Below are 16990 nucleotides of genomic sequence, written 5' to 3' on the forward strand. Positions count from 1 at the left end.
GTGGAAGTCTCATAACCTTTTCCGTAAAAAAGGTAATCTCAGAGGTCCCTTTCAATCATTATGATCATGTGGTATCTTCACGAGCAATTGTTTACTTGGTCTAGAACAAACGTGGGATAAATTAGCATAATGTGTTCCATCATTAGCCAAGAGGAAGACAGGTATGAAGGTATAAAGAATTCAACTACTCAATTGCACTGAGTCTAGGTTCTTCTAGCAAAGATATCCAGAACATAAAATTAATACAAGCACTGGTAAAAGTATTTGTTAAAAATTCCATTTGTCACATAAATTTCTTAACGGAAGACAAAATAACAAGTATAGTATTGATTTCCTAGCCGTGAGCATTAAGTTACAAGAGTCATCCCTCAAAATATCCCAGTGAACATGACTAGTCAATTTCTCATTTTTTTCAACCACCTGCTGCATTAACATCTTTACCACTAAGGATTTGGAAAGCAACAAAATTAGAGTGTGCTATATTATTTTCCATTCTTATGATCAACAGTTCATCTAAATCTATAACAGTAAAAATATAAAATGTTCCAACTCTTTTGATACCTTTAATGCTGACAAAAGGAGAAAACAGCCAATTTTTATATGAACTGATCACAACATTACTCTAGAAATAAGTAACCACCTCTTTTATACAAAATACCTATTTAAAAATAATACAGCTTTTCCCCCAAAATATTTAAAGGCAGATTCCTGTGCTTGCTTTCCCTAAACTCAGACAGTTCCCATCAAACCCTGCCAAGACTGTTTCCTACAAAGTCCTTGTTCTTCCTATTCTTCTAACCAGTGCATAATGGCAACAAGTTCACATATGAGCAGCTCTCTCTTCAGCAATACTCCGACCATGCTCTTTAAACATTCAACATGGTCTTTATCCACATAACTCAATGGCAATCTGTCAGGAAACTTATATTTACCCAGCTCATCCCAGAGCTGCCTATATTTGTCAGTCATCGCAGTGCCTTGTTGCCTCCAAAGTGACAGCCGAGGGTCAGCCATGAACTGCTCTGTTATCAAGGTCAACATGCGAGCCCCATTAGAGTCCCTCATCTTCAACATCTCCCGAACCTGGTGGGGAAAAAACAGACCTTTAGGAAAATGTTCAAAAACAAACAGCAAAACAGAGATAGGCCACTTTACTTTTTTCTTGGGAGGGGGTCAGTTAAGTCTTAATACCAGTTCTCTTAAGCAAACAAAAGTTAAAACTGGTTTTTACCCTAAATGATAATTGAATCAAAGAACCGATTGTTAGGTTTTTTAACTTATGTTTTAGAATCCACATCAGGAAAGAAATGTGGCTAAATTCCCAATTCAAAAATAAATAAATCTGCCAACCTCCAGAAAAACAGTATCAAAACAAACAAGATAATCATCTGGCACCTTCCTGACTCTCCAACCAACTGCATATACCACCGGAAGGGCGGAGCCTACAAAGCAGTCTACTGAGAACACTTTAGGGATCTTCTAAAATGATCTGATGATATTTACAACAACATCTGTTCTTTAGTTTTTAAAAAACAGCCTTATTGAAAAAAAATTCACATATCATACAATTCACCAATTTAAACTGTACAATTCAATGGTTTTTAGTATATTCAGAAAGTTGTGCAGGTCCTCAGTTTTTGCGGTAAATTATGTAGTAATTTCAGTAAGTTCTCTCTCACTGAAGTTTTTTTTGACATAAAGAGCAGTATCATATTCACTACAAAGGGACTGTTTTTGCAATGTTAAAAAGAAATAAACAGGGTGTAGAGTTCAAGAACTCTCTTGGTTCTAAATGAACAACCCAGGAAGAAGAATTATGACCAGTGGCCTAGGAAGCTAACTCAGCCTTTCTTGCTAGAACCTCAAGCTCTGTCCATTATTCTTGTGCTACATTTCCCAAATAAAAGAAAGGAAGAAAAGAGACACCAAGCTAACAGAAAACCTAAATAAATCTATCCATTCCAGAAGTGTATAGCTATGTGCCCAATAAATAAGAATCCCAGCTGAACACCAGTTCTCCCTAAAGGAAATTATTGGAGCACGGGCATGAACAGTGGAAAATGAGAGGCTGATCCTTTAATTCAAGATTCTCTCTTTGTGAAAGGCAAATGGAGGAAATGGCAGATCTTCAATAAAGCAACCCAAACCTGCAGTTCATCAGATCCTGTCTCAAGCTTGTACCCTGACAAGGGATGGAATCCCTCATAAGCTTTAGAAGTTGAGCCTTGTAAAGAACTCAGAAGCACTTCTCCAGTAAATCACAGACGTTGTGCTTCCAGGAAGGTTATTTTATAATCCTAAAAAGGAATTTATTACCAATATGGAAGCATTAAAAAGTCATGAAAAGATGAAACCTGGGAAAAAGAGAGGGACTTGCCATTTATTGAACATGGTGCTTAAGAATTTTACATTTACACTTACCATTTAATCTTTATAACAACCATATGAAGTAGGCCAGCTTATAATTCCCATTTTAAAATTATAAAACCATACTTCAGAGAAGTAACTTGCCTAAAGGACAAGAGTAGTAAAGAATAAAGGGGGTCAAATACATGGTGACAAAAGAAGACTTGAAGGGTTCAGAACTCAGGTCTGTCTTAATCTTACTTAACTCTAAAAGTTATGCTATTTCCAAAATTAAAAGTTTGATGTTACTTCATATGGCATAATGTATACATCATGTAGAGATACAAAAATTGCAAATGTGCCAGTCTAATATCTCTTTCACATTGCTTCTATTAGGCCACAGCGTACTCTGCTGACGTGAGACTATAAAAAACTTGCACTGTGTCTAAATATACTAAATGTTTAATAGTTACCACTATACCAAATTTGCTTTGATGTTTACTTTCCTGATAAACTTCTAACCTGTTACTCAGGTAGAAATAGCAATAAAAATAAATACTATTAAGCATGTAAACCAGAACTATTAACAAACACTCAAGTACTATGCCTATACCCTAATGGTAATTAATTTTCAGGCTGTTTACTATGGGACACTACATGAGTTTGAAATGCCTTTCAGTTACTAAAGAATGATTAAATCATGTGTGCAACAGTTTTAGAGTTAAATGTACTTTATTATAAATCAAATTATCAGAAAATTGGCAATCAAATCTTTATTAAGAGAGTATATGAATCAGAATATACTATTTTCTGGCCATAACCATTAATAGAGTTCACTCTAATTCTTTTGAAGTAAAAACAAAAACAAAAAAAAATTTTGATTATTATGAATACTGTATTAGAAAAGTTATTTAACAAAAGTATTAATGAACACATTTTCTGTTCCCTTAAAACCAATCTGAATATACTACCCATGATGGCTCTAGCACCAATGAAAAGATGTTTATTTAATATTATTAAAAAAAACCCCATTTTATCCAGTATTTATTGTAGATTTGTGTTTACAGTACTAAAGTTCTGTATAAAGCTTCTTCTCAAATGGAACTTATAACTAAAATAACTTTGTTTCTTAGGTTAATCAAATTTTGGTGATGAAAATGACAATTTACCAAGGCTCAACTACATGTTAGACATCATTATCATTTAACACCATGATCACAATTTGAGGAGATATGTTATTTATAGCTAATTTTATAGATGAGGAAAACTGACTTAATAACTTTCCAAGGTTCATACACTTAGTAAGATTTAGAACTTATATTTAAACCCTTGTCTATATGACTCCAAAACCTATGCTTTTAAAACAAATTTAGCCCTGGCTGGTTGGCTCAGCGGTAGAGTGTCAGCCCGGTGTGCGGAAGTCCCAGGTTTGATTCCCGGCCAGGGCACACAGGAGAAGTGCCCATCTGCTTCTCCACCCTTCGCCCTCTCCTTTCTCTCTCTCTCTTCCCCTCCTGCAGTCAACGCTCCATTAAAGCAAAGTTGGCCTGGGCACTGAGGATGGCTCCATGGCCTCCGCCTCAGGCACTAGAATGACTCCAGCCACAATGGAACAATGCCCCAGATGGGCAGAGCATCGCCCCCTGGTGGGCATGCTGGGTGGATCCCAGTTGGGCGCATGCAGGAATCTGTCTGACTGCCTCCCCGCTTCTAACTTTGGAAAAAATACAAAAAAATAAATAAAAAAATTAAAGATAGTGGTATTATTCATCTAAACATACACAGCACCTTTTTATGAGTGTATTCAAGTTACTGGAGAAATTAATTAGGAAAAGAAAAAAACTTGAAAAGATGGCATTTTTAATAACATTGAGACAGTTATTCTGATTTTAGTATTGGAAGGTTTTCCAAAATTGTAAAAATTGTCATCATTTTATTAATAGGAACTGAGAGAGAAAAAAGGTTCCATGTCTTGTCAAAGAACACCTAAGCAAATTATTAACTTGCATTATTACACAGAAGTTTCTAACTGATTAACTTAGACTCTATTCTTCAAAAAATTTAATTAAAAAGAGAAGTCTTTACCCTATTGTAAACATGATCATATAAAGACACTTTCTGTATAGGTATATGTTTAGAATATTTCTTTAAAAATAAACAATCATACCTTTGCAAAGAGCAAATTAAGCTGCTTCCCTGATCCGTGGTACCCGCCCTGGGAAAGGAACAGTTTAACCTGTTCTTGAACCTGCTCTTCATCTAAGTGCCAGCAGTTTTCATCATCTATACTAGCACCTGCTGTTGGATCAGGAGCACCTAGAAATAAAAAGAAAACATAACACATATGCTAGATAAAAAACTCTGTGCTAAAAGGGCTCTATAATAAACTTGAATTAAGATTATGTACTTTTTGCTTAGTACCTCAATCTCAATTCAATTATACATACAAAGTTATGACTGAAAATAAATACCAGAGGCATTCTTGTATTTTCAGGATTTTCCTGATTTATGTTGTTGAAATGCTGATTACTTTAGAACTGAAATATACCCATTTTTTTTTAAGATCAGAGACTACCTTTAGAGATGAGTTTACAAGTTCTTTAAAGAATAAAGTCACGAAAGTGTTTCACTTTAAATATGTGATGTTTTATAAAACTCTACTGTGTGTAGGACATGCTAAGAAAATGTTTTTCAACGACTTTAGAAAAATACAAAACCAAGTAAATTCAGCAGAGTATTTCTCTCTTTACTATGTTAATTCAAGAAGCCTTCACCATTATCTGCTGCTGTATAAACTACATGCTGACAAAACTAAAGATTAAAAAAGGAAATCAAGCCACATGGGAACAGGCAGTGCAGCTGTTGTACTAAACCAGGCTGTAGTATCACCTTGCCAAACTGCATAAATATTTTATGGATGAAGTACACACAAAAGGTAACAGCTATGTAATAAATCCTGTGTGTAGACTGCCTTGAGAAATTAAAAATTACCCAGATATTTAGGTAGGTAAAATTTGTTTCATTATTTATTAATAAAATAAAATATTCAAGGCCTAAGATTCATAAGTAACACAAACATTTTTAATCTAAAAACCTTTCATCAATAATGTTTCATCCCTTAAAAAGAGAGATTTGTAGATATTGTTTCATATTACTTTTCCTTTCTTCTAATGTTCTAAAGCAGACTCAATTGGCGAAGGAAATAATCACCAACATCTGCTTAGAACCAGGGTCCGTTAGCCCCGATAAGTGAGTGGACAGTAGGTCTGCGAATATCCCTGTAAAGGCATCCTTCCATTCGTTCCTTCAGCCAGCACATTTCCTGAGTGCCTTCTGCTAGATTTGGGGATGGAATGCTTTACAAAATATACAGAATTCCTATCCTCACAGAATTTACCATCTAGTTCAATGGCTTTCAAACTTCTTTTGACTAAGACCCATAGTAAGAAATACAATTTACATCATGCCCAATACACCTATGTATCTGGATGCTTATGTGATCATATCTATTAATTTGAAGCACAGTATGGTGAAAAAATACCCTTATTATAATTTAAAGAGTTCTGATAATTTCTATTACAGTTCCCTTTTTTTGAAGGGTGTGTCATACTTTTTAAAAGTGATTTTGTAAGCCATAATGGGGTACAATCCACTATATAAGAAACACTTCTACTTCAGGAGGATGCTCCAACCAACCAAGCTATTCAGGCAGGACTAGAAACACTTCTTATAGTAATCCCACATACAAATATATGACAAGTGGTAATAATTGCTCAAAGGAAGAGGTCAAGGGGAGACTACACAGCTCTGACCTAGCCTGGCAGTGCCAGGGTAAGCAAATCTTGAGAATTTGGAATTCGAGCTGAGATCTGCCTTAACTAGATTAGAAGTTAACTAAAGGCAGGAAAAGAAAGGACTGGGTCTGCATGTGAGACTCAGAGCTTGCAAAGAGATCTCGGTTGGGAAGGGACATGGTATGTGGATAAAATAAAAGATAGTTATGTCCATTCAACCACAAAGAAGAGGATCAGTAGAAAAGCAATACAAGACAACGTTGAAGAAGAAAAGACTGGTCAGACCCTGAGAACCCTGGCAAGTAAGCTTAGTAATGAATGGGAATTCATGACAAGGTTACCTGAAGTGGAATAAAGGAATACTCTAGACAGAAAAAGATGTTTTGTTCTACTGTATATCAGTTTCAACATTCCTACCATGAACTATTGAGCAGTCATAAAATAAATGTGAAGATTCTCTATGTACAATGGAAAAATATCCAAAATATACTGTTGATTGAAAAAAAAAGAAAAAGGCCCTGGCTAGTTGGCTCAGTGGTAGAGGGCGGCCTGGCATGTGGAAGTCCCAGGTTCAATTCCCAGTCAGGGCACATAGGAGAAGCACCCATCTCCTTCTCCGTCCCACCTGCCCCTTTTTTTCTCCCCCCTCCTTCCTTCTGCAGCCTCAGATCATTCGAGTAAGTTGGCTCTGGCTGCAGAGGATGGATGGCATCATGGCCTTGCCTTGGGTGCTAAAATAGCTCAATTGCCAAGAAACAGAGCAATGGCCCCAGATGGGCATAACATCACCCCATAGGGGGCTTGCCAAGTGGATCATGGTCAGGATGCATGTGGGGGAATCTGTCTCTCTGCCTCCCTCCCTCTTACTTAATAATAATAAAAACAAAACAAAAAAACCAAGTTGGGCCCTGGCTGGTTGGCTCAGTGGTAGGGTGTCTGCCCAGCATGTGGATGTCCCAGGTTCGATTCCCAGTCAGGGCACACAGGAGAAGCGCCTATCTGCTTCTCCAACCCTCCTCCTCTCACTTCTCTCTTTCTCTATATCACTTCTCTCTTTCTCTATACTCCTCCTCGCCTGCAGCCATGGCTCGATTAGAGCACATTGGCCCTGGGCACCGGAATGGCTCAATGGCTTCTGCCTCAGGTGCTAAAAAATGGCTCTGGCTGCAACGGAGCAAGAGTACCAAATGGGCAGAGCATTGCCTCCTAGTGGGCTTGCCAGGAAGATCTCAGTTAGGGCGCATGCAGGAGTCTGTCTCTGCTTCCTCCACTCAGTAAATAAAAAAATAAAAAAAAATAAACCAAGGTGAAGAAAAGTATACATAGTGCTAATGTGTTAGTATTTTATTACATATATACAAAATATCTCGAACAGTGTTTAGAATGACTAACCTAGTTACATGAGGGAAGGAGACTCTTCCCTAAATAACTTTTCAAATTCTAGAACCATGTGAATATGCCACATTTCCCCATGTATAAGACGTTCCCATGTATAGACACACCTTAATTTTGGGGCCCAAAATTTGAAGGAAAAAAAATGTACTAAAGTTATTGAACTCAAGTTTTAGTCAACATAAAATTCATACAACTCATCACTGTCAAAACTCCAATCCATTAGCTTGTCCTCATCTGTGTCTGATGACGAAACACTGTCTTCAACAATGAGCACAAAAACAAGCGCAAAAAAGCAGGAAATACAAGTAAAAAAAAATCTACAACCACTATGAGACATTCACCATTTTTAGACCCCAAGTTTTTCAAAAAGGTGCATCTTATACATGGGGGAAAAATGGTATTTACGTATCTAAAAAAGTCTCTAAAGTGTGGATGATGGATTGGGGAGCAAAAATATATGAGAACAGTGAGGATGACATTTTGATGATCTGTACAAAAAATGACAGTGGTGGCTTGAAAAGCAGCAGTGAGAACAGAAACGGAGAACATGACAGTAATTTAGGACATAAATCAACAAGACTTGAAGAAGTGGGTATGTGAGGTACATGAGATCCAGAGTTGAGAGACACATAGGTTTCTAGAGTAAATAACTGGACAAGATACTGGAAACTCACTGACACAAAGACCAGCAGATAGAGTCAGGTTTGGGGGTAGGAGGAGCAGTGTATGGGTCAAGTTCACTATTAGATGTGAATATGAAGTACCTTTGAGAAGCTGAGAGAGGACAGGATATCAAGCAGTGAGCTAGATATACTGTTGTAGAGGGTATGGTGTAAAAAAAAGCATCTAAGATGAAGCCCTAAGGAAAGCCAACATTAAAGACTTGGAAAAAGAACAAGCAAGGATGGCAATGGGAACTCGTGGCCTATTGAGAAGAGAAGGAGAGACTGGCTCTTTTGGAAGTAAGGCAGAGAAAGCTGTTATAAATAGGGACTACACAAGTACATAGATATTTAAGCTCCCAGAAAGCAAGGATTTTACCTGCTCGACTCACCACTGCTTCCTAATACTTAGCCAGTGCTTGCCACCATCAGGCAATCAAGTGTGGGAAGAAGGGGGGGGGGGCCAGCATGCATATAGCCCCCAGCCCCAAAAAAGATTCCCATCAAAAGGAACCACTGCTAAAGCGTTCTCACACACATTATCTCATTTCCTCAATTTCTCCTCACAATGTGCCCTGGAGGTGAGCACAGATCATGATATCTACTCTACTGAAGGAGAAATGGGTTCAGAGTCTGACCCATCCACAGCCACACTGCCAAATCCAGTCTCCTGGAATATAGCCCAGACCTCAGCAATAACATTTGAATCCTGCAGGCATCAAGGCAAGGGTTATGAACCCTAAATCAAAGATAAATTTAAGGAACAACACTGAGATGTTTGTGGGCATTTGTTAACATGGTTCTCTTGTACAGGAAGATTCACACAATAATGATGTAAAGAGTTTACTGAGGCTACATCTGTATCCCACAAAGATTTCGAGTCCCTAATCTAGTCAATTGCCTTGATTCTAGGAAGAGACAGACACACTGAGAGACAGATGAACAGACACATGCATGCAAACAGACAACTGATTCTTTACCTAAATGCATCAGAAGAGACTTCCCAAACTACAGGGTCTCAACTTCTACTAATTTTTTTTTTTGTATTTTTCTGAAGCTGGAAACGGGGAGAGACAGTCAGACTCCCGCATGTGCCCGACCGGGATCCACCTGGCACGCCCACCAGGGGCGGGACGCTCTGTCCACCAGGTGGCAATGCTCTGCCCATCCTGGGCGTTGCTATGTTGCGACCAGAGCCACTCTAGCGCCTGAGGCAGAGGCCACAGAGCCATCCCCAGCGCCCGGGCCATCTTTGCTCCAATGGAGCCTTAGCTGCGGAAGGAGAAGAGAGAGACAGAGAGGAAGGAGAGGGGGAGGGGTGGAGAAGCAGATGGGCGCCTCTCCTGTGTGCCCCGGCCGGGAATCGAACCCGGGACCTCTGCACGCCAGGCCGACACTCTACCACTGAGCCAACTGGCCAGGGCCTCAACTTCTACTATTTTAGTTCCTCCAAGTATCTTCCTTTTTAAAAAAACCTTCCAGGAAATTGGACATGTCCTCCTTATTCTCTTCTTAGGAAATGCTCTGACAAGGCACTGATTCTGCACTCCTCACTACTCCCCTGATGAACTGAGTTAAATCTGATTTCTGTCCTCAAATGGTTATTTCCCCCAATTTTTATGACTGTTAAGTTACTTTCTATTGGGTACTGAAGGCCAAGACCTACAAGGAGTCCTGCCCCAGAAGGACATGGACAGGGGGCTGTCCTGTGGAATGGCCGAAGCACACTACCCTTCACTGCTTGGGTCAGAGCCCTGTGAGGGTTGGAGGGTCCATCTGGCACAAAAATATCCAGATATTTCAAGTAGACTTGAATCTGGTTTGGAGAACATCCCAGTCTTCTCTTTGGCTTTATGTGGCAGAGGGGTTGACATTCAGATCCTCTTCCCAAATTTTAGGATATTTCCAACTCTTGTATTTTTCATACTGAGAGAGAAAGGTACTAGGAAGAAAAATCAGAAACCACTTTTATTTTACTTGAATTACACACTGAATTTTTCCTTAAATCTAATAAATTTTCATAGAAACAGCCAAAGTGTCCTTTGATAGAGGACTGGATAAAGAAAATGTGGGCCCTGGCCAGTTAGTTCAGTGGTAGAGCGTCGGCCTGGCATGCAGGAGTCTCAGGTTCGATTCCCAGCCAGGGCACACAGGAGAAGTGCCCATCTGCTTCTCCACCCCTCCCCCTCTCCTTCCTCTCTGTCTCTCTCTTCTCTTCCTGCAGCCATGGCTCCATTGGAGCAAAGTTTGCCCGGGCGCTGAGGATGGCTCTGTGGCCTCTGCCTCAGGCGCTAGAATGGCTCTGATTACGGCAGAGTGACGCCCCCTGGTGGGCGTGCTGGGTGGATCCCAGTTGGGCACATGCGGGAGTCTGTCTGACTGCCTCCCCGTTTCCAACTTCAGAAAAATACAAAAAAAAAAAAAGAAAATGTGGACATATATACAATGAAATACTACTCAGCCATATGAAATGATGACATTGCCATTTACGACAACATAAATGGACCTTGAGAACATTATACTGAGTGAAATAAGCAAATCATAAAAAACTAAGAACTATATGATTTCATACACAGGGTGGGATATAAAAATGAGACTCATGGACATAGATAAAAGTAAAGTGGTTACCAGGGGGAGTAGGTTATGGAGCAGGGGGAGGAGAGGAGAGGAAATGAGAGGGACAAATATATGGTGACGGAAAATGATCTGACTTTGGGTGATGGGCACACAACACAATCAACAGTTCAAATGCTATCAAAATATTCACCTGAAATTTTGTACTCTCAAAAATTTTCACTTTTGTACTCTCACTGATTACTATCACCCCATTAAATTTAAATTTCTAAATAAAAAAAAAAGCCAAGTAGATTTTAAAACACTATTATGTTTTTAAAATACATGACAGATTTAAAATGTCTTTAATGGATCATTCAATTTACATACAGACAGCCTTTTATTCCTGTCTAATTTGAAGATACCTCATAGCAAATGTTTAAATACACGGGTTATGTTTCACAAGTTTTTAAGAAAATCAAGTTATGTTTTTTATTTGGGGATGGGGGACAAACTAGTATTAGAATTAACTTATTTCTTGAGCATACAGGGAACGGAAGAGGCAATGCAGAGGGAAAATGTCCCATAAATAAAATTTTACTGCAAATAAGCTAATAAAGTATCTACAGAAGCTGAGAGGGTGTATGGGGTTCCTAATCCTGGATTAGAATTCAGAAAATTTCAGATCTAGGCAGTTTAGAAAAACTGTGTCCTCCACTGAATCACTTAAGCTCCTAGGTCTCTATACTTCCTCAACCCTAAAATTCTATAATGTAGGAATAAAAAAATTAACTAGATAATAAAAATTAGAACTCTCACATGGTTCTACAGAAAACATCCTCAGTCATAGCAATGCAAGCAAAGATAATTTAGTTGATAAACTTACTCTAAACACAACCAATATTTTAGGAATAAGACATGTATATTATAGACCAGAAAATTAAAAGTCTACAATGATAATCCCCCTAAAATAGCAAATTCAGTTATTAAACTTTAAGGCTAGAGTTTAATCAAATCCTAATGTCTTGATTATATACATTAGTGTTGCCTAAGCCTTGTATAAAATGAAGATTTGAAAAATTTATTTCTACTTGTTAAAGGCTGTCTATAATCAAAGACAAACCTCTCAGCATCTAGCTTTGAGAAAGGTATGCAGAGAGAAACACCATTCACTAATTTATATATTTGCTATTAGATATTCCCCCAGTTGGACAGGAACCAAAATCTGTTTCTGTAAATTAAATGGTCCATTTAAAGTATTTTAAAACCTATCATATTTTAACATTTATAATCATAAATGCTGTAACTTTTATAACTGTATAATTAATCTTTGTGAGCATTTTATTAGCAAAGCTTGATTCTTCAACGTTTCAAGTGTTCAGGAAAAGTGAAATCACCTGTTGAAAGAAGTGAAACAGTTTCGCTGTCTCTCATTTCCAGCTAGGGAGTATGACTCTGAGTTTCCCTTCTAGCTTGGTTATGTAATACCATAGGAGGAAAGCAAAGGAGAGTTCATGGGTATGAAGAACCATCATCAAATTTTTTGCTTCCCCTGTTTGCTACTTGATTAAGTTTGATTTATCCCAACATTGAAACTCCCTTACCCCGGTGGTTTTCAAAGTTAAGAGAGTATCAGAATTCCTGAGGCACAATGTGAAAAATAAATGCTTAGTACCACTCGAGACCGACTGATTCAGAATCTTTGCAGGATAAAAATAAGAGGTAGGAGCAAAGGGACAATTCTGTACTTGGAGAGAATGTTAAACACAGTGGCAGAGTCTAGATCTTCATATTGAAAAGCATTTGGGGTCCTAAGGCATCAGCGGCCTCTCCAGGGTACTAAATGGAGCACAGTTAGCTTAGTTAAGGTATACTGAATGAGGTACCAGTCTCATGTCAGTTAGCATACTGAATGAGGTACCTATCTCATGTAAGGGAAATAGGTGATCCTAAGCATTAGGGAACACCAAAATCATGGTGCAAACTTGAAAACTGAGATAGTAAGATATGTTTACAACTGGCTCATGCTATGTTTGGCACGTGGAATTATCCACAGCTTTGGGTTCTAATGGGGAACTAATGATTTCTCCTCTCTACTCTGTTGGGGAACAAATTCAAAGAAAGAAGTGAAAGGCTTTTGCTTTACATCTTCATCTTAACTGTGACTTAACTGCTTTAGTGATTGTTGTCCAAATAATGCTTTAACTATGCAAATTTATGTAGCAGTGTTCTTTTATGTTAACATTAAATTGTCAAATTAAGTCTATGTAGACAGAAGATAGGTAGCAGATGTCTACACTGCAGAGAGGATTAATTAAGCCTCTTTTGGGGGAACCTATAGAAGAAGAATGCCATTTCCTACAGTTTTAGTGCCTGCTGTTAAAACTAGGACACATAGAAGTCTGTGGTTTACAAAGGCACTGGTACATCTGCCTTCCAAGCTGAAGACAAAATGTTAACATCAACCACTGGCTCCAAAAGGAAGGCAAGGCAGCAAACTTCAATAATTCATACTCAAAAGAAGTCTTTCTTTAGAGACGACAGAGCTAGAAGACTACTGAAAAATAACATACACTGGAAAACAAAAACATTTGAGAAAAGATTTCAATTTTATTCTTAATTAAATCCTCATTTCAAAGTAGTGACTAATGCCTTCACTTCAATTTACAAGTCTGTGGTAGCTGAAACAGACATCCTTCTCCGCCCTCTATCCTCACGGTCAGTCCCTGTAACCCTACTGCCAGGACTCAGTGTGGTATCTTCTCCAGGAGCTGTTAGAGCACCACCTGCTTTCTTTTCAGAGGGCTAATGACAGAGGGAACCCTGACATGCGCCAGACGCTGCCCCCTACACAAACCACCTACCCTTTAGCTAAATGCCAAGGAAGTAAGGAAATAGCATGGTGATCAGAATATATCTCAGGGAACTCACAGGCATGTCAGGGTGCACAGCCACTCCTCTGTTATCTTTCCCTCACCTGACTTGATTACTCCCCTCTCTTGTTATCACTTAATTTACTTCAGATGTTTAATAATGTACCTGCTGACATATAAAAATAATCATGTATTTTAGATTTAAAGCAAAAAAAAAAATTGTATATTCTCCAGAGCTCATTAAAAATTCAGAGTATAAACACAGAGTGCATAACAGGTAAGTCATTTCCCATTAATTAGCTAATAAATGTATTAGTAATTATTTGGTACACAAATAATTAAAAGGAATGTTCTCAAGAAAGTCTCAATTTTACATAATACAACTCTTCAAATTTATTAAAGGAGATCTGCAATGTTTCTAACCTTCAAGAATGATTTTCTCAAATTATTTTAAAAGCTTTTAAAAAAATAGGCTAACAAATATTTTCTTCAACTATCAGTGCCTATGGAGACACATACCGACTGCAACATCATAGTGATGGCGGCAAAGGCTATTCACATTGACGCCTTTATCCCTCTGAGCTTGTGAAGTAGGCACTCTTTATTGTCCTCATTGTACAAAGAAGAACACGGAGGCCTAAAGAGATTTAGTGACTTGCCCCGAAACACAGCTAGAAAGGGAACCAGTAGTCTAACTTATGCTGACTTCTAAAGTTCTTCAACACTCTGAAGAGTCTGAGAGTAGGAGGTCTAAGAAATCCACGTGTGGGAAGACAGGAATAATAATGGGCTCATCTAGCCAACACAGAGATTTAGGGTCAGTGAAGAGAAGAGAGATATGAGGAAACTGATCGTAGCTGGTAGCAATACTTTGTAAATTATCAAAGTTGGGCCAGTGTCAGAGATGGCGATAGGGGGTAAGGAGAGGAAAAACTTTGGAGAAGAAAAAAAGAAATAGTACTGGGCTAAAACAATTTTGGCTGTCTCTGTGTTACCCTCGCAAATTTCTCGAGTTAGAAATAAGATTCCTCCAAATTAAGAGACATAAATTCTAAGGTTACTTCTCTTTTGGTAAATAAAAAATATTTTTTTCATGTAAAGGGGGAAAAAAACAGCTGTACATGATCATATACACTGATTAAAAAACACATTAATTCATATTATGAAAACATCAAGTTTTAGTTAAAAGTTATGAGCAAAACTGATCATTTTTGGAAGAAATCTAGGCAGTAATTACAAATCTCAAAATGCATATACCACTTTGGCATTTCTACTACTAAGGAATTTCTACTACTACTATTACTCAGAATGACTTGCAAACACACACACACACAAAGGACGGTCTCAGCAGCACTACATATAGTAGAAAAAAATGAAACCAACTTCAAAACCATCCAGAGTAGGTTAATGATTAAATATATCCATATTATGGAATGTTATACAATTTAAAACAGAATGGACTTATCTGCACTAACTATTCACAATATGTAGAGAGAAAAGGCAAACTGCAGAAAAATGTATTTTAAGCTTTTTAAAAATTACATACAAGTGTGCATGAAGAAAACTGCCTCAAGGAATACAAACCACACTGTCAACAGTGGTTGCCTTGGGGGGGCAGCAGGTGCTAATGGAAACTAAGGGAGGAAGTTCTTGGGAGTGGGGAACCAATGAAGACTTGGATTTTCATGGTCACAAAGTTCTACACTACTATATGTTTTTCCAACATGCAGTTTTATTTTTAAAAATTCTAAGTTTCACACTACTGTGCTTTGAGATAACATATATAGTCTACCGGAAAGTTCTGTCCGTTTCTATCACAAGTTTCGACACGTAAGCACATGTTTATTTGGCGCATGTGTGCCTCTCTATTTTTATCACTTAATGTATACATACTGACGTAGCAAATTAACTAAAACAAAGTTGATTCATGTTAGTCTTATGTGTGAAACGATAGTGTACCCATGGCTACTGATAAAAGTTCATTTACGCCACTGTAATTTTTACGAATTTCAACAAGGAAGAAATGCTACAGAAGCATGTCTGTCGCATCCACCATATTCCCCGGACTTAGCACCCTCCGAATATCACTTGTTTTTGTCCTTACAAAATTTTTTGAAGGGCAAAAAATTCAAAACTGAAGAAGATATCAAACTAGCATTGGTTCAATTTTTCGCATCAAAAGATAAAACATTTTTCAAAAATGGGATATACAAATTGCCCTCATGCTGGCAAGAAATCATTAATAATAACGGCAATTATATTATTTAATAAAGTTTATTGACGGTAAGAAAAATTTGTATTTTGTTTTATCCCAAAAACGGACAGAACTTTCCGGTAGACCTTATATTTAAAGCAACTTTATTCTCTCATATCTACTATATTTGCTAATTATATGAACCATCAGTTGATTATACCTTTGCTTCATCAACTGTCAATGCCAGAATGTTCTACATTGAAAAGTATATGCTTGTAATAATCAAATTATCTCCTAGAATACCTGCAAATGTAAGCCCAACTACAATGAACATGACCATCCACAGGGAAACAAAGAAGACAGATGTGCCATGAGGCCTCCATCAAACACCAACTGGCACTCACTGCTAGATATGAAACATGTATGTATATAAAAATAAATCTCCAAGTTCCTACTAAAATAAAATGAAATGAAAATATAACAGTGTTACTTTTTAACAAACTGTGCCTATTACTGCTTAAGTATTGTCCTTAGGGAGGCTACCAAGATACACAGCTCATAGTTTTAGCCACGATGGTGCTTACAATCAAATACACATAAGCTACATAATGAACATGGAACTTCTGAGGAGGTTTGCTTGTTTGTTTCGGTAATATCTGGGGGAGCCTGAATGGACTGATATATAAGACACAGAGCGACACACAGGCATTCAGAGGCTAAGTTTAGTGGGACAGGAAGTCATGAATGAAATTCACTGTGTTGGTTTAATAAGAACTATGCTCAAACAAATGGAAATGTCTGATCAAAGAAAAATATATAAGCACACCTGGGTAGAAGTACACCTTTGCAGTATGGATCCTACATGCCTCCTGAGTTTCTACAGAAATACCACCACCAAACAGTCACAGAATCAGAGGTGGAAAAGATCTTAGATGTAATGTGTCAACCCTCATGGACATGAGAATACATCCCTTCTACATCTGGCTGACTGATGGTATCTCTGGGCACATGGCAGTGAGTGAGAGAGGAATGAGTTTAGCCTACTTGGGATTAGCCAGGCCCTGGAAGTAAAAGGGCCACTGAAATGACACCCCTTTCCCAGTTTGATGTTGGGACCAATGTCACATCTTCCCCTAAATCTGTCCCTCTTTGTCATAGTCTGCCCAGTACAGA

At 38.0% G+C, this 16990-nt stretch overlaps 1 protein-coding gene across 2 annotated transcripts in view; it reads right to left on the reverse strand.

Moving 5' to 3' along the window:
* Nucleotides 1-16990, reverse strand: part of ZSWIM6 (zinc finger SWIM-type containing 6) — a 190210-nt gene that overhangs the window by 48931 nt on the left and 124289 nt on the right. For both annotated transcript variants that reach the window (XM_066242648.1, XM_066242637.1), the window contains 2 exons: nucleotides 4514-4662; nucleotides 933-1083 (listed from right to left, as the gene is read on the reverse strand). In XM_066242648.1, coding sequence (XP_066098745.1) covers nucleotides 933-1083; nucleotides 4514-4662 — 300 coding nt within the window. The remainder of the gene's footprint in view (nucleotides 1-932; nucleotides 1084-4513; nucleotides 4663-16990) is intronic.

This window comes from Saccopteryx bilineata, chromosome 1, assembly GCF_036850765.1.
Source record: "Saccopteryx bilineata isolate mSacBil1 chromosome 1, mSacBil1_pri_phased_curated, whole genome shotgun sequence".
In the NCBI taxonomy this organism is placed as follows: domain Eukaryota; kingdom Metazoa; phylum Chordata; class Mammalia; order Chiroptera; family Emballonuridae; genus Saccopteryx; species Saccopteryx bilineata.